An 18,908-nucleotide genomic window follows, 5' to 3' on the forward strand; every position below is an offset into this window, starting at 1 on the left:
GTAATTCACCCCAAAACCCTCATTAACCTTTTGTTAACTTGTCATTTGAAACAATGTGGCCAATCAGCTTAAATCCAATAGTTTTTTTCATTTTGAACAAACATATTAAACCGTACACAACCGGTGCAATATGTATGTCCAATATGAAAAAACGATTGGATTTAAGCTGATTGGCCACTATAAAAGCCGTAAAATGAGCAGAAACACTCCTCTGGGTGTAAACTCCGTGGATTTGAAAACAAATAGTGCTCCTGAGTAGAATGGACCCACTTTTACTGCGACACAATGTACAGAACATTCTGCAATAAATGATAGGAGTACACACACAAAAACATTGTTGACCATTTCGACTTGAAAAAATAACAAATCACATATTTCATAGAAATACTTTTAATTATTCTTTGTATGATAACTAGTATYAAATATTCATAATTGTGCACATTTTCCATCATTTTCATCCCAAGTATTAATTCCCTTACGAAACTGCAATGTATATTTTGTAACTGCAGTTTTGAACCCAGTATTTGCAGTGTGCTGCGGTTGAACTGCAGTTACACTGCAAAATGACTTAATTAAAACATTTTGGATGCATTATAGGCCTATAGTGTATTGCATTGGGACCAATGGAGTGGGTGGAGTAGACAGTGTTGCTGGCATATAGACCTCAGCCCTCCATTAAATAACACCATATATATATATATAGACTCTACAGACTTTAGTGAGTAATCCAAACCCCACTTTTACACCTAGAAGTTGTCTCTAAGCCAATATGTAATTGAAGGCCTGTAGTCTATTGCATTGCGACCAATTGTGCGGGTGGAGTAGAAAGTGTTGCTGGACACAGTATAGACCTCAGTCCCACATGAAATAACACCATATAGCTTCTACAGACCCTGGTGAGTAATCCCAACCCCACTTTTACTTCAGCACCTAGAATAGTTCTCTCTAAAAGCCAATATGTATTTAATGTATATTGTATTGCATTGGGGGGACTTATTTGACCTTTGAACAGGTTAAAACCCCAATATAAATTAAAATATCACTTTTATGAACAAATATTAATCATTGTTAATATTTAGACAATTACGTTTCACATATCATGAATAAATATAGGTTATTGATACTTTCTATTACATGGGGAAATTTTATTTTGAAAAAATTCCGAAAACCTGTGACCCGGACGTACTTTTTTGTGTTGTGACAAGGTMCTGGTGTAAACAGTTACCAATATCAATTTCATCGTTAGAGTTTTACTTTAGACGTTTATTAACACCCTGGAACTCAAACTATGAATAATTTAACTGTATAACAATATATACAAATACAATATATACAAATATATACAATATATACATTAATTCGCGTTTGAGACAGGACTTGCTTGATATGTTATCTAGGTAACGCTAGCTAGCTTTATTTTGCCATTGTTAGCCATTGTAGCTAACAATGGCTAACTGTATGGTTTTTCACACTCACATAGCCTCCATCATGGAGGTGCTAGCAAATGCAGCTGTGGCGGAGATCTGTAAACTCGTAGACGACGACTATGCAGTGATTCGTTTGGAAATAACTCAAAGCCAGAAAGAAAACAGGGCATTGCGGAGGAAACTACAGCTACTGGAACTAAAGGGGTCACGAGAGCGCATCCTCGCAAGTCGTCCCAGAAGTGTCAAGATCCTCGACCGATACAGAGGAATGGGAAGAGGTATGGGAAGAGGCATTTTGCAGAATGCCGAAGTTGCGAGGCCTGTCGCCCGGTTCCGCTCTGCGCATGTGTGACTTTAGATATGTTACTTTATATGGTTAACCAGAATTGGGTGTTGGATAGTATGTAATAATTCCCTAGATATTTTGCGCAAAGACACAATATCATATCCTAACCAGATTCTTAATTTACTACATTTCCTGTTATGTACTCATTGAAAACAATGTGATGCATGGAACATAATAAATAGTATATCAAGAAGTTATAAGAAGTGTTACCTTACATCCTTGCCAATTGTAGACAGCATCAATAGTGTACAATATACCACTAACCTAACCACTTATTTTCCTCCAATCACTCTCTCAGGTGAAGGACATCTCACTGGAGGCCACAGGAGCTTTGTTAAACCAGCAGGACACAATACATGGAGAGATGGCCAACCAATCACTGTTGATGAGGGGAGTGGAATCTCAACCCAGCACGTTATCATGATAGAGGTTAGTGTAATAGTGTTGCATAAAAAATAATGAATTACTTTTTAAATCAAATGTGTACCGTTTATTTCAAAAAGGCTCCCCTCAGCTATTCACTTGCATGTACATCCTTATTTATCTGCCAATGCGGAGTTTGTGAAACTTCCCTATGACATTGTTATCCAATTCTTACATGCTGACTACACCGGCCACACGTGTGCGCCTTCGCGCGCATGTTGATTTTGTCCATCCACACCAGACGCAGTTTGAAATATCAAAGTGAACCAACTATATTAATTTGGGGACAGGTCATTATACTGTGGGGGAAGTGTTATGTTGATGTATCAAATCAATGCTACAAAGTATCGAATCAAGGCTACTTTCTAATAACTAATTGGAAAGGTTCATGCAGATGACTGGCTGATCGTGTATGGAGGAATCCTCACTATCACTGTTCCTCAACTTGGCAATACGCCRAGAATATTGCTATGGGAACAACCGAGGTATCTCAGTTTCAAGGTCTCAACTTGGAGAGAGAGAAAGCCTTGTGAGGTGGTGTGGGGATGCTTTGCTGCCTCAGGACCTGGACGACTTGCCTTTAATAGAAGGAACCATGAATTCTGCCCTGTATCAGAGAATTCTACAGGAGAATGTCAGGCCATCCGTCTGTGAGCTGAAGCTGAACTGCAGCTGGGTCATGCAGCAAAACAATGATTCAAAACACACAATCAAGTCTACATGAAAATGGTTAAAAAGCAACACATTTGAAGTTTTGGAATGGCCTAGTCAAAGTCCAGACCTAATCCCAATTGAGATGTGGTGGCAGGACTTGAAATGAGCAGTTCATGCTTGAAAACCCACAAATGTCGCTGAGTTAAAGCATGCAAGAATGGGCCAAAATTCCTCCACAGAGAAACTGATCAACAACTACAGGAAGCATTTGGTTGCAGTTATTGCAGCTAAAGGTGGCACAACAAGTTATTGAGTGTAAGGGGGCAATAACTTTTTCACAAAGGGGGATTGGGTGTTGCATAACTTTTTTAAATAAATAAAATAAGTTAAARATATATATTTAACTCAGGTTCCCTTTATCTAATATTAGGTTTTGGTTGAAGATGATAACATTCACTATCAAAAATATGCAAAAATAGAGTATCAGAAAGGGGTCAAATAATTTTTCAAAGGCACTGTAGATACACAGGCTCCAATACGATACAGGAACGATATGTTTTAGTTAGAGCTGGGACGGAAAAAATTCCATGGCAAAAATGAAAACACGAAGCAGGCAAAACTTTTTGGCCCTTTAAAAACCTGTTGTATATAACATTTTATGTGCTATAACTTGGCAAATCAATACATGTGACTCTGGATGACAACATAATGAGGTTTGTTTCCAACATTAGGTCTGACTTCCTAAAGAAGTTAAATCCGCTTCATGTTATGTTTCCTTGCCATGATACTAAAGAGTATCGCAATTCTGGTATGGTCCCGGCCCTAGTTGTAGTTTAAAAATAAATCGGTGCGAATCGGTTTGATTAGAGAACYATTCGATGTGATTCGGTTCGATGCACAAACATTTGTTGCATTAACACATTAATTTTCCATTKTAAATTAAAATCTGCTGCTGATGGAGCTCATGAACTGGGCCTCTCTGAGCTGGAGCTGACTGTGTGTGTGTCTATTATGTATGTCTATGGTGTGTGTGTGTTAGTGGTGCGCGGGTCAGCTGTTTGTTCACCCAACCGCAATTGCTAATAACCCATCAGCAACCGCCCAACTATACAGTGGGGAGAACAAGTATTTGATACACTGCCGATATTGCAGGTTTTCCTACTTACAAAGCATGTAGAGGTCTGTAATTTGCATCATCAGGTACACTCAACTATGAGAGACGGAATCCTAAAACAAAAATCAGAAAATCACATTGTATGATTTTTAAGTAATTAATTTGCATTTTATTGCATGAACATAAGTATTTGAATCTCAGAAAAGCAGAACTTATATTTGGGTACAGAAACCTTTGTTTGCAATTACAGAGATCATACGTTTCCTGTAGTTCTTGACTAGGTTTGCACACACTGCAGCAGGGATTTTGGCCCACTCCTCCCTACAGATCTTCTCCAGATCCTTCAGGTTTCGGGGCTGTCGCTGGGCAATACGGACGTTCAGCTCCCTCCAAAGATTTTCTATTGGGTTCAGGTCTGGGAGACGGCTAGGCCACTCCAGGACCTTGAAATGCTTCTTACGGAGCCACTCCTTTAGTTGCCATGGCTGTGTGCTTCGTGTCGTTGTCATGCTGGAAGACCCAGCCACAACCCATCTTCAATGCTCTTACTGAGGGAAGGAGGTTGTTGGCCAAGATCTCGCGATACATGGCCCCATCCATCCTCCCCTCAATACGGTGCAGTCGTCCTGTCCCCTTTGCAGAAAAGCATCCCCAAAGAATGATGTTTCCACCTCCATGCTTCACGGTTGGGATGGTGTTCTTGGGGTTGTACTCATACTTCTTCTTCCTCCAAACACGGTGAGTGGGTTAGACCAAAAAGCTATATTTTTGTCTCATCAGACCACATGATCTTCTCCCATCCTCCTCTGGATCATCCAGATGGTCATTGGCAAACTTCAGACAGGCCTGGACATGCACTGGCTTAGCAGGGGACTTGCGTGGCGTGCAGGATTTTAATCCATGACGCGTAGTGGTGTTACTAATGGTTTTCTTTGAGACTGTGGTCCCAGCTCTCTTCAGGTCATTGACCAGGTCCTGCCGTGTAGTTCTGGGCTGATCCCTCACTTCCTCATGATCATTGATGCCCCACGAGGTGAAATCTTGCATGGAGCCCCAGACCGAGGGTGATTGACCGTCATCTTGACCTTCTTCATTTTCTAATAATTGCGCCAACAGTTGTTTCCTTCTCACCAAGCTGCTTGCCTATTGTCCTGTAGCCCATCCAGCCTTGTGCAGGTCTACAATTTTATCCCTGATGTCCTTACACAGCTCTCTGGTCTTGGCCATTGTGGAGAGGTTGGAATCTGTTTGATTGAGTGTGTGGACAGGTGTCTTTTATACAGGTAACGAGTTCAAACAGGTGCAGTTAATACAGGTAATGAGTGGAGAACAGGAGGGCTTCTTAAAGAAAAACTAACAGGTCTGTGAGAGCCGGAATTCTTACTGGTTGGTAGGTGATCAAATACTTATGTCATGCAATAAAATGCAAATTAATTATTTAAAAATCATACAATGTGATTTTCTGGATTTRTGTTTTAGATTCCGTCTCTCACAGTTGAAGTGTACCTATGATCAAAATTACAGACCTCTACATGCTTTGTAAGTAGGAAAACCTGCAAAATCGGCAGTGTATCAAATACTTGTTCTCCCCACTGTATGTGATAAAGTTAAAATCTGAGACCCGCACCCGACCCTAACCCGGTAATATAGAAAATGCGCTGTAGGTTACAGTCAAAGATGGGGGAAGATTTTTGGACAGGGAGGGCAGGAATCTTTTTTGCCTCATTTAAATATGTTTCTGCTTATAATTTGACATTTTGGTAGGCTATTTTGTTTTTCAACTTGTCTATAATTAGATACATGCAGCTTCTCTTCTGTAATCGTATGCTACCCTAGAAGACTAAATAAACCCTTGCTCACCAGCATAATGTCAATAAATAATAGAATGCGGAAAAGCTTTCTGTCATCTCTGCTGCTTTCGTTGGGCAAAGACGAATAGGGACCTGGGAGAAAGTGCAATATATAAAAAATTAAAAAAATAGGAAAGATTTTGTGCATAATTTCCAAATGACAGTTTGTAAGGAAATAGAAAGTTGTGAAAACGATCCAACATGTTTCTGATAAGATTTCAGTTTGGCTTGGATGCATATTTTATGTGGTTGAAATACTATCAGCTTTTATGATGCTGATAAAGATGGCACCTCTACTGACGGTCCCTAACTGCGCATTCGCATTCTCTCAAGATGCTGAAAGAAAGAAATCATATTTCTCTAATTTTGATGCTAGAAATGTTAATATTAAGACTATGTGAGAGGTTATTGACCTACAGTCAGTGTCCAGAATCTCACTGCAGCCAACCTCGTTTCAGAGCATTTCGTATTATTCTGTATGTTCACATTTCATATGTAAAGGATGTATGTCTATTATCTATGTACTAGGCACCTGATCTGAGCCATAAGGGATACTAGGTATTTACCACTATCAGATTAGGGGGGTCAATGTAGCCTATGTTTTTGTCTCCCCACTTTGGATCTGAAATCACCATCACCCGCTAATTAACTTGTCATGTTTGCAGATTGTGTTTGAGCTCGTAATGTATCAATATTGATRGTTTACAAATTAGCTATGACATAGCCAATTAATTTATAGCACAACTTTGGATTTCACCCCCCCATCTCAAAAACAAATGCAGTGCGCCAGATTGCTGTCATCATTCTGAAATMATTAACTTTACCCAGTATATCTAAAAATGACAATATACACTGATTGTTTGAAGCAAAACTACCAAAACTATTGCTGATGGTGAACCTGAACAATCGAAACTCAGATCTGTTGTAAGCCCCCGTTCAGCAGCTTAACTATGCTACTGATATTTCCTGGGGTTGTTCGGCATGCAAGCTGACTTGTAGACCAATGACTGTCAACACGGGTACATTCTTAGTTCGACACTGAAGAGAGGACGCATCGGTTGTGACAAAAGATGAGGTATGGTAAGGTAGAAAGAAAGTAACATGTTAGTGAATCAGCGTTTTGTAATGTTTGAATGGACTTTCTGACCGATGCGTTGACCGACCAATGGGTGCGGACCAATGCAGTTGTATTTGAAACATTTTAATTGGGACCGATGTGTTTTGGTTGAATAGTTACATCCCTACCGATTCTACTCATGAATAATAACCTCCTCTCTTCTTGTATCAGTCTGCAGGTCCTGGGGTCAAGCATGAGAGGTCTGAACGAGAGGACGAGCCACAACACAGCAGAGACATCCAGACTGTAGCAGCGGCTGGAGTGACGCCCCCTGTAGCCACTGAGGACCTTGCCACCGCCGTGCCCCAGCCCAGGGCCCGATGCAGCATCACGGAGGTCAGTGGAACGCCGAACGCCGTCCTCAAGTCAGAGACCAACACAGAGACTTTAACTGTAACACAAAGGCTCTTACACACAGGATCTGACCACAGATCASACCCAGAGAGACTGGGGCCGCTGGGCTGTCCTGCTCCCGACTCAGAGTATTTACTTTACGGTAACTCGAGCATGAGGACGGTTCYTTCCCATCCGGACTCAGGTGACGTGTTAGAGACTGGTAATGATCCGTCTTGTTCTTACACTACAGAGATGGACCCTGGCAACATGCCCTTGGGTTTAGAGACACACACTGATCTGTCTACAGGGGACTGGAACCGGTACAGTAGTAGTGTACACTCTGAAGGGTGCCTAGATAAACAAGGGGAGGGTCTGGTCGTAGATGAAGTGACTGTGAAAGTGGAGGGTGACACTCCTCCCACATGGAATGCAGATAGTCACCTAGGAGACAAAAACTCACAGGGCAGAGGTTTCATAGATTACAGGGAAAGCTTAGAGACAAATCCAAATYTCACGACCCACTCCCCTTTACCCGCGCTCAGGGATCACAACCCAGTGTCCACGTCYATGGGGCATTACGATTCACACAGCCGCATCCTTTTCGATCAGGTATTGAACTCAAACGACATGGCTAGAGCCCAGGCTCAGGGAGGGGGAGCCACATCAGGCAATAGTAAAGAGAAACGGTTCCTCTGCATGTTCTGTAASAAAGGCTTCAGCTGCCCTCAGACAGTGGAGATCCACCAGAGGGTCCACACAGGGGAGAAGCCCTACAGCTGTACTCAGTGTCCCATGCGCTTCACACAGGCTGGTGACCTGAAGAGGCACCACAGGGTCCACACAGGGGAGAAACCCTACATCTGCCCGCAGTGTCACATCCGCTTCACCCAGGCTAGCAGCCTGAAGAGGCACCTGAAGGTCCACACAGGAGAAAAGCTGTTCGCCTGTACGCACTGCGGGAAGAGGTTCTCAGAGAGGAGCATCCTCAGGATACACCAGCAGAAAAACCATTCCACAAAATAAAAACCATTCCAATGTATAGTTAAAGTTTAGATCAAACCCTGCATTAAAGACAAAGATGTATTGTCAGTGTTGTCCGCAGAAAATATCCACTGATATATTTGGAAGAATGAGAGTAACAGATTTCAGTGTTGAATATTCCTGGGTAGAATATTGCATCCAGACATTGTGTGATATATAAGCCTAAAAAGTCTAACATATTGTGTTTGTATTGTGTAGGCTATATGATGTTCACAAATGCCTATTTCATTACTTCCATTCTACTACTTTTTAAAAAAAGTAATTAATTAGAAAAATGTATGCAGTTTATCAACTTTGTGCAGATCTTTTGTTGAGACGTGTGGTTTTCATATGGTGTATTTAAACCTTGTTTATATTTAGTAAACACAAAATGGGACTTTTCATTCTAAGACTTTCATTCAGACTCTCTTTAGTATACATCACATCTGATCTCACCCTATTCTGCATACACCCAACAGTGCTTTATAACCAATATACACTTACTAAATATACCTACAAATACCCACACACTAACAAATACCCTGTAGTCTATTACACTAACAAACACCATGTAGTCTATTACACTAACAAACACCTACTGATGATGACTTAACTTATCATAGCTGACTTATTTTTTACCCACATTATCCTATTTATGTCCACCATGATGGGTTTAACAACAATGAAGTAATTCTGTAACTACAGTATAGGACTCAAACGTAGTGGGGATGGGTAACTCTCCGGGCCATACTTGCCAAAATTAGAAAAAGTTAAAGGTTAAGTTTAAGCGACCACCTAATGAGGTTAGTAGGTTTATCATAGGGCTAAATCTGCAAGCTTATGTAATGGGAACAGCTAACATGTAGCCTTTGCTCACGTGCCACTACGTCAACGATTTTAATTGGCTGTTGCTTAAACTTAACCTTGAACTTAAACCGTTTCTAATGTTCGTAAGTATGGCCCCAACATGTTGAAAGTGTGTTTATTATACGTGTGTGCGACTGTGTGTGTGTACGTACCTGAGGGAGAGTATGTCAGTGTAATCTGTATCACCTGTCACTTCTAGGAGGAGGAGGGTCCAGAGGTGCTGCTGGTGAAGGAGGAGGGGTGTGAGGAGGGTCTGGGGAACCCTGAGGGGAACATGGTCATGGAGGACAACCAGACTACACCTCCTCCTGAACCCACAGAGGAACCAGCTGAGCAGCACAGGACCACACACAGTCTCACTGAGGTGAGCCCACTGTGAACTACTGTCTGAATGGTATTAGTTCAGAGCCTGTATCCACAAAGCCTCTCAGAGTATGAGTGCTAATCTAAGATCAGTTTAGTCTTTTAGATCATAATAACACTATGTAGACAGGTGGGGACCAGGGCCCGTAGTTATCTAAATGCCCGAAAATTCTCAGTGACGCAAATTTGGTCCTACTTTTACGCATAGGAGTAAGAGCATGTTATCAACATTCCTATGACATAAAAGTACTCATATCTCAGGGTGTATTTAAGAGAGCTCAAGAGGTGTCTTAACCGGTTAGGAGTTGCCAGAAGTTGCCACTTTACCCTTCTTGGCAACAGTGTAACAGTGATGATTTGAGTCCATCACAGACCGTCAAACCCAGATGGCACTTAAAGCACCTCAAATCAAAGGTTCATTGATTTTCCCACCACTCTACGCCAGATTATTTTAAAAAACAAGCTGCCTTCATCCAATTCACTGGTTTTCCGGGAGTTGTTGGCATCATTGATTTTGCCCACATCAAAACCATTGCCCTCCATGGATGAGGACACATTCATCAATCGAAAGCGGTACCACAGTATTAACACCAAAGTGTTTTTTTTTATGCAGACTATAAGATTCTTGATGTTGTAGCCAACTGGCCTGGGTCTACACGACTCCAGAGTGCTCAGTGAGAGTGGCCTCAACATGCTGTTTGAGCGCAATGTTGTTCCCTTGGATGTCACTTTCTTGGTGACAAGGGGTACCCCCAGATAAGGTGGCTGCTAAACCACTTTTCTACGACCTCTCCTCGGGGCTCAGCTCAATTATAACAGGGTGAGGCAATAGGCCAAACATTTGATTTACTGGGCTACAGAATACAGCGGGCTTTATCTCAGTGTAATTAAAATATTAATCCATATAAAATGACATGTAAATATTGTTTTATCTGAGGGATCACAAGGAGCCTGGTAGGGGAATAGGCCAGTGGAAGAGGAGATTTCATGTTCTCCATGGAGAGGTGCGTCACAGCCCAAGCAAGGATGGTCTGCCGCATAATAATGGCTTCTTCAATTTTGAACGACATCTGCAAACTACGGCTCATCCGTCTACCTCCCGACGATGAACAATCTGAAACTGACGATGACAACAGTGACTATGGCGATGATGATGCAAGCCCCAGTGCCATAGGTGGACAGGGAACGCTTTTCCACCAGCACTTTACCAACCTTCACTTTAGGTAGGCTCGCATAACAATCTCCACACTTCGTTTTGGCGCTTTGTCAGCGCAGGAGAATGGTCTCGTAGAACCCAATATCTAGCTACAGCTATTGGAATGGGAGAGCATTATACAGATATGCAGGGTTGGGTAGGTTACTTTCTAAATGTAATCCGTTACAGTTACTAGTTACCTGTCCAAAATCGTAATCAGTAACGTAATTTTTMGGATTACCCAAACTCAGTAACGTAATCTGATTACACAGTTACTTTTAGATTACTTTCCCCTTAAGAGTTAATAGAAGAAGACAACAATGTATGTTAGCAATTGAACCACATCTATTGCAGGATAAATCAATGTTAAAGTTTACATATCTGGCCATATATGGATGTTAAATTTTACTTTAGGGATCGGTTATGTAGGGTTCTTCTAACCAACCGCTTTCTACTACATATAATAATACGACTAAATTATATCTTTACATTAAAAACCAAAGTCTATCAGAATTCCAGTCAATCCAATAAATGTTATACCRCTTAATCTTCAAGAATAGGACTTGGAAATATGGAAGTATAGATTTGCCAAATTGTTTTACCTGAGCATAACCCKAAAAAATAAGGACTTATTAGCCAGCCCTACTATGTAATATGATTTTGTTGTCATGGAGGACTGATTGGGCTCATTGATTCAAGTAGAAAAATTAAAAGCTGTCCTCATGGAATGGCATGCTTTGAGCGCTACTGAAAAGTGCTATTTACATGTGAAAAATGAATGCCTTATGCTGCATTTGCTATTGGCCTATTGTTTACATTTTTGTTGGTGACACTGATTCCTTGATAATATGCAGCTGTTTGAAGGGCAAATCCACAGAACAATAACAAAATGGTTGCCCCGCCTCTGTTTTGGTAAAAAAGCTGCGGGATGGGCCTGGAGAAATGTAACCGCTGTCAGATTAATATACAGAGCTATGGATGCAAGGACTGACCATCAATGATATCAAAATTGTTTTAACCATGTTATGAGGCTATACAGTGTTTGTTTACATTTACAATGTTTACAAACATTGGAGAAAAACAAGCTTTTATTTGGGGTTTTCATGGAGTGTGACAGTTGAACTAAGCTCATGAGGCATTTATAAGTTATATTCTTTAAGAATCAATGGATATATATATATATAAATCCATTGAAAGTTCAAAAATGGATGTAGCAACTACAGATTGCCCCTTTAAGTCTATCAAGTGTGCGAGTTTGAGCATATGTCCATTAGGCCTATGGATTTATTTATTTTATCAYCATGAATTAGATTGAGCAATATAAACCCCAATTGTATTCAATAGGCTGGGATCCACACTATGCAGCTGTTGCAAGAGCGCATTTTTTCACTGGCTGTCTACTGGTTTCAAAAACAATGATTGATAGGCAGCTTAAACGTCTTGAATTCAACCATTATTGGGTTCAAATATACATTTAGATCTGTGAACAGCCATCCACAACAACCACAATCCATAAACCGCAAATAGCTAAATGAGATTCACATCAATGCGCAAGCGTTTATTCAAATTGGATCATCTTTGGGTGGCGACAGCAGTCGCACCATTACAAGCCATAYCTTGGACTAGCCTACAAAAGGCCTATTCCTGCTTGTCACATATACTCCCTCTCCGGCCTCTAGGTCATCAGGCTGCTGATTATCCCGCACACCTGTCACCATCGTCTCGCGCACCTGCGGCTCATGACACTCACCTGGACTCCATCACCTCCTTGATTGTCTTCCCTATATCTGTCACCTCCCTTGGTTCTTTCCTCAGGTGTTATTGACTCTGTTTTCATGTCGGTGCGTTGTTTGTGGTTATTTTATTTATTAAAACACGCACTCCCTGAACTTGCTTCCCGACTCTCAGCGCACTCGTTACACTGCTCTTTTCCTGCGATCCATCAAACACATTAAGTGCGTGTCATAAGTTTTTCCGCAAACAATTTGTTAAAAATATAAATGTAAATAAAGTGTTTTGAAATTCAACAGTAAGCTTAAATCCTATTGTGCTGATCGGTGACCCTCAACAGCGCAGCGTCTTGCTAATGGTCACATTTGAGCCCTTCGTGTAGTTAAACACATTCCCCTATGGCACTGAGGGGCTTACGTGGAGGGCCACCTCTGAATGCAGACAATACCCATTAGACAACAAAATAGTCTACTTTACAGTGTGCATAACATACCAACTGAATTTAGGCCTACCTGTATTTGCCAACTTCTGAAGGGAAATGGAAATCTCCAACCTACATTCTGATAGGATGGTGTACCAGCGTTGTTCACATTAGTCTGGAGTTCTTCTAGAAAAATGAAATGTGGTGTTTGTTTCAGATATGGCCCTTGATAATACTTTTGTATTTTTCAACTTGCTCTGCAAGCAAAATACTTTCCTCATCCCGCCAGTTTTATTTCCATGATCGCATGCCGCATAATGACATGCGTTTAAAAAGGCTAGAAKATTGAAAAGGGATTGGTAGTTCTATGTAAAGAGGGTAATGTGAGACAGATGTTAATAATATTCTATCAAACTAATTAGATGAGCCTCTTTCTCTTACCACAGTGGCAAAATGTCATGCGCCGGTGTGCCTGGGCGTATTATTTAACCTAAATAGGACTAATTGCCAATGTTACAATTAGCCGACACCATTATGATTATATTTTATGATGATTACGTTTGACTATAACAAAAACAAGATATCCAATAGCCTACAAAACAAACAATGTTGCTAGTCCTGCAATTGGTTTGATATTAATGTTGCTTAATTGTATCAGTCTTGTTTTTGGAAATGTGGAATATCCTGTGTGCCCTTTTTCTACCCCCAAAAATACAAAACGTCATCGCACTTTCACTTAACCGCTCTTCTCATGTCGTAAAAACGTGCTGAGATCAACTCATAAAATTAACCCCTACTCATCGCCGAGAGTAGGGGAGAGACGCTTAACAACTACATTTTTAGGTCCTATTCTGAGCAGTGTGTAAATTAGGTCACAGTCGATTCCTATGAGTAATTCTGAGACGCTTGATAACTACGGCCCCTGATCCTCGATTAGCACTTCCACTCGGAGACTCTGGACCCGTATCCACAAAGCGTCTCAGAAAGGGTCTTAGGATTCCTCTGTCAACCTGTTTTCAGACAATAAAAAGCTCCCAGCTCAGAGTAGGTTTTAGGATGACACMGCTCAGACAAACTCTGAGCCAGGGGTAAAATCAACRCATAAAAGTTTCTCAGGTGGAAATCACGACAGTTTGAGTTACCGCAAAGGAAAGATAGTGATGACGCTCATTGATTGACATGTTGCAAATGATGGGGAATAATCAAAGGTGATTTGTGAACTCTATACAACGCCAGTTGTGAACTCTATAGCACGCTTCAGACAACTTCGGTGAATGTGACTGTACATCAAATGTTACAATGGGAAAAACGTTTGATATAATATTCACCTGACACGATCACTTTGCTTACTCTTAGTTCTTGCCTAATATGTTGGCATGCATAACCTTTTTTTTTAAACAATTGATATTTTGAATAATGTGAAAGGCAAATTTTACTGATTCATGCAGTATAATGGTTATTAAAAGCATAATTTTTATATTACTTTTATATCAACACACTCGTCACTCCGGTTTAACACCTCTAAAWCGCTTTGGCACAGTAGGCATCAAGTTACTTGCCGATGTTGCATAAAACGTTGAAAGGTTTAATCTTTACACAATGAAAAAGTTAGCATAGCCCCTAGATGCTTTCAATTGCTCAATTTATAGGCATGCCCAATTTAGGCATTATTTTAACAATGTGTTATTCCCTTGAAATAACATGAAGTCGATTCATGAAATAATCAAATGTAAAAATACACTGATTGTGCAAAACATTAAGAACAACTCCCTAAAATTTAGTTTTGCCTTCAGAACAGCCTCAATTTGTTAGGGCCTGGACTACAAGGTATCAAAAGTGTTCCATAGGGATGCTGGCCCATGTTGACTCCAATGCTTCCCTCAGTTGTGTCAAGTCGGCTGAATGTCCATTTGGTGGTGGACCATTCTTGATACAGACAGGAAACTGTATTTATCAAATTATACCCCTTCAAAGGCACTTAAATATTTTGTCTTGCCCATTCACCCTCTGAATGGCACACATACACAATCCATGTCTCAAGGCTTAATCATTTTTTTACCTGTCTCCTCCCCTTCAACTACAATGATTGAAGTGAATTTAACAAGTGATATCAATAACGGTGATATCTTTCACTTGGTCAGTCTGTCATGGAAAGAGCAAGTGTTCATAATGTTTTGTACACTATGATTATTAGCCTAGTGGTTGTTAGTATATAGACATATGTGATTTAGACCTTGTGAAATCATTGTCAAAAGCGTAAGAAATACTGTTGCATGTAGGTCTAGATTATTTCTGGATTGATCATATAGAAATATAAAACATTATTTCAACAACTCTAAAGCAATTTCCTGTCTATGGCACCAGAACCACTGACTCGCTGCCCTTTTCTATAATCAAGACACCTGCTGGTAACTCTTAACTGTTTAGGACAGCTCAAGAGGTTTCCTAAATATCGGTCAACTAGATGACTAAAGAGGCTTCCAGCATTGCTTTTATTTTTACCCATAAGAGTAAAATGTATCTATTCTCAGCACTTATGACCAATTTTCTACTCTGAGACTTTGTTGATATGGCCCCTGGTCTTTATTAATTTTGTCTTAAGTGAGGGATCATGCCTTTGAAGTATCAAAACATTAAAGTGTGTTAGGTAGTCAAATCAACTAACACGTTTGCATAGTATCACATCAACTAACATGCTTGCATAGTACTCATAGCAATCCCTCATTGCCCAATCAGAAGATGCTTCATAGCAGGGTGCTCATATCAGATTTCTTGATCCAACATCCTCTCACTCTGTATCTCTTACAGTTGGTAGACATGGAGGATGGGAAGCCTGATCTGCTGCTGGTCAAAGAGGAGACAATAGAAGATGGACCAGAGAGCATTGACCTGCTGAGTGGACGAAAGATGGGGGAGCAAGGTAAGGGAGAAATACACATAGCCTACATACAGTAATAGATCTTCAATGGGAATAGTGATGCACCTGGCTATTATTTTATATTTTTCTTCATTCATAAAATGAAATCAATACAACTTATGTTTACATACAAAAACACACATTATAATGTATGAACCTCACCAGGTAATTGACAAAATGTAGAGTTTTCTCCTCCATGTTTGTAAAGTCTATTTTGTAACCTCTTCCTGCAGGTGGTTGGCTAGAGGCTAACAGAGGAGACTGGGCTGCCATCTGGGATTCCCAGACCCAGACTGGTGCACCCAAAGGCTCAGGGGACATCATCACTGAGCAGGCCAGGACCAGAGGCGACATAGTGGAGATCAATGGATGGGACAGCGTCCTCAACTCTGAAGTGGGGAACAACACCTTGAACCACAACCAGAAACAGACAGTCGAACACAAAACAACAACCAAACTCAGTCTCCATGACAACAGACTGGCTGAGACCAGGGCAAGGTGTAGATTTGGTCTGCAGGGACGGGGAGGTGTCCGTATGCAGCGGGAGAGAACAGACACAGACTCTGCTAGCGATGCTCCGTRCTGCTKCTATAGTTGTGATTCAGAGAGACTGATGGCACCTCAGGTTAACCCCCTAACAGGTGCTGCCTTCAGCCCGCCTTCTATAGGATCTATCAACTGGAACATGGACCCTGCGACAACACAGACTCTCCCTGGCATTTGTCCTCCTCACAGTCTCCTAATGTTAAACCAGACCTCAGACAATGCCAGTGCCMCAACACTAAATGGCTACACAAGCCCATTGACAAATGACAGTAGTAGTAACGCTATCAGCAGATCTGGTGGCAAAGAGAAGCGCTTTCCGTGTTCATTCTGTGGGAAAGCCTTCAGTTTCCCCAAACAGGTGGAGATCCACCAGAGGATGCACACAGGGGAGAAACCATTCAGCTGTCATCTTTGCCGGGCCAGTTTCTCCCAGTTGTCCAACCTGAAGAGGCACCAGAGGGTCCACACCGGGGAGAAGCCTTACAGCTGRCCCCAGTGTGAGAAGAGGTTCTCCCACCAGCACCATCTGAAGATACACCTGAAGGTCCACATGGGGGAAAGGCCTGTACGCACTGGGGAAAGAGTGTTCTCGGAGAGGAGTTATCTCAGGATACACCAGCAGAAAATGCACACGGACAATGTATAGTGTATAGTGAGTGTTAAGGAATTATTATTTTATTTAGCGCTTTTCATACAGTATCTCACTTTWAAAAAAACAGACAAAAACAAATAAAGTCTGTCTTCTCCTTCAGGGTCCCGTCTAATGCCTGCTGACTGGGTTCATAGAAAGCCTGGACCTGGGTCTAGCCTTCCTCAGCTACCTCATGGTTACCCCACAAATACAGACAGGGTCAGGATTGGTGTTCACAAGAGTTACCTAACCTGTAACACAGCACACAATCCCAACAACACCCAAACAATGGCTAGAGGTCAAGGAGGGAGCTCAAAGACTCCTGCTTCTACCTCCTCTGGTGTCATTGGGTTACAACGCGGGAGGCCGAGCATGAGAACGGATGCTGACAAGCCATACGCCTGCCCCAGGTGTGGGAAGCGCTTCGCTAAGACTAAATATATGAAGCAGCACCAGAGCGTTCACACTAAGGAGGCCTTTCAAGTGCAAGCTATGTTACAAGAGCTTCTCATTCCTGAGTAGCCTAATTAGACATAGGAGTGTCCACAATGGGGAGAAATCGTAGCAGTGTGGCTTGAGATGTACACAAGGGATATCTGGGAACTATTCTTTAGCTGTTATATTATAGTCATCATGTGAAGTGTCTTGGGCTAAGAGGGTAATTAACCATATAACATTCATTAAACCTTTGTTAACTTGTCATTTAAAATAGGCTTGTGTACCTGTTTTTAGAGAGACTAGGTTAGAATAAGGACAGTTTCATTTTTACCTTACTGAGGTGATGTAGATAGAATAGAAAATAATATCATCACTTTATTCCAACACACTTTTTTCTAAACTAGTCTGCTCTCTGCTTGAAAGATACTGATCATAGGAGATTTGATGTGTAATGTAATAAGCAGTACCGCATTTCAAAGAACAGCATACGTCACTTTTTCATTTAACCACACCCTTTGAGCTATGACGCCAACCAATAAGATACTTTCTCTTCAGTGTAACGGAAGTGGGTGTGGCTAGGCGACATGGTGGAAGCGGATGTGGAACTGAAATAGAATGCTGGTGGAGAAAAGGATGAGTGGACTTCTGTCCAAAAGAATGGGATAAGGAGAAAAACTGTTGTGGAAAATATGTCTAGTTCTGATCATATCCCATTGTGTCTGGTAGGACTGCAGTTTTTGGAAAAACAATGTATGCCAGACTTGGTGAATCCGTTTCCATTTAGTGTGTTTCTGCTGATCAGAAAAGGCGTGTCTCACCCGAATTGATGAATATAATCTATCTTGCGTTGATGTGCCACCTGTCAAAGGAGTCATTTTTGGAGTCTTGGAAGAAGTCGACATTGCTCTACTGAAGAATGAATCGTGTGGTAAATGGCATGAAGGAGAAGATTTTGTCTGTTCTTGGGTTTTTTATGTGGAGTGTCTCCCTACCCGAGTGCAGCTGGGATATGTGTACTATTCTGTGAGAGCCTTTATTTACTTCTTAGTAAACTCAAATGGATAAGTTATTTATGTCAAAAGGTTAAATGTTTTTTCAAATTCGAATCACTTCCTGAATTGCAGTAGCGGTGCATGGGTAAAATCAACAGGGAAGCCAATCCAGGGGGGGAAAAGCCATATTACAACCTGTGTGATAATTGCGTTGTTTGCTCTATAACCTGTTAGTTCATAGGCCTATATATCACGGTGTCAAGGCATAAGGCTGAGACAATAAGAAGACACAGTGGCAGAATAAATTCAACCACACCTTTGTTTCATCACAACACTGGAGAGTAACATCTATCTGGTGAAGTTAACAAAACACATGACCATGCTGGTCAAGCAAGTAAATGTTTCCGACATTGTCGGACTTCTAAACAACTATTGATTTAGAATCATGGAAAGTTATCGCAAAGAAAACAGGTGCTGCCTCCACTATTCCAGCACCATTTAAACTTCAACATAATCGAAT

General features: G+C 41.2%; 1 protein-coding gene across 2 annotated transcripts; it reads left to right on the top strand.

Moving 5' to 3' along the window:
* Window positions 1–925: 925 nt before the first annotated feature.
* LOC111971722 (uncharacterized) lies at window positions 926–18,465 on the top strand. 2 transcript variants are annotated; one of them, XM_024147446.2, is made up of 7 exons: window positions 926–1,705; window positions 2,072–2,202; window positions 7,103–7,267; window positions 9,354–9,518; window positions 15,673–15,784; window positions 16,015–16,979; window positions 17,080–18,465. In XM_024147446.2, exons 1-6 carry the CDS (start codon window positions 1,447–1,449, stop codon window positions 16,971–16,973), a joined length of 1,791 nt encoding a protein of 596 aa, XP_024003214.2. In that variant the 5' UTR covers window positions 926–1,446; the 3' UTR covers window positions 16,974–16,979; window positions 17,080–18,465. The 2 variants fall into 2 exon arrangements, with proteins under 2 accessions (XP_024003214.2, XP_070302506.1); XM_070446405.1 differs by having other exon boundaries at window positions 16,015–18,465.
* The last annotated feature ends 443 nt before the right edge of the window (window positions 18,466–18,908 follow it).

This window comes from Salvelinus sp. IW2-2015, linkage group LG13 (assembly GCF_002910315.2).
Source record: "Salvelinus sp. IW2-2015 linkage group LG13, ASM291031v2, whole genome shotgun sequence".
In the NCBI taxonomy this organism is placed as follows: Eukaryota; Metazoa; Chordata; class Actinopteri; order Salmoniformes; family Salmonidae; genus Salvelinus; species Salvelinus sp. IW2-2015.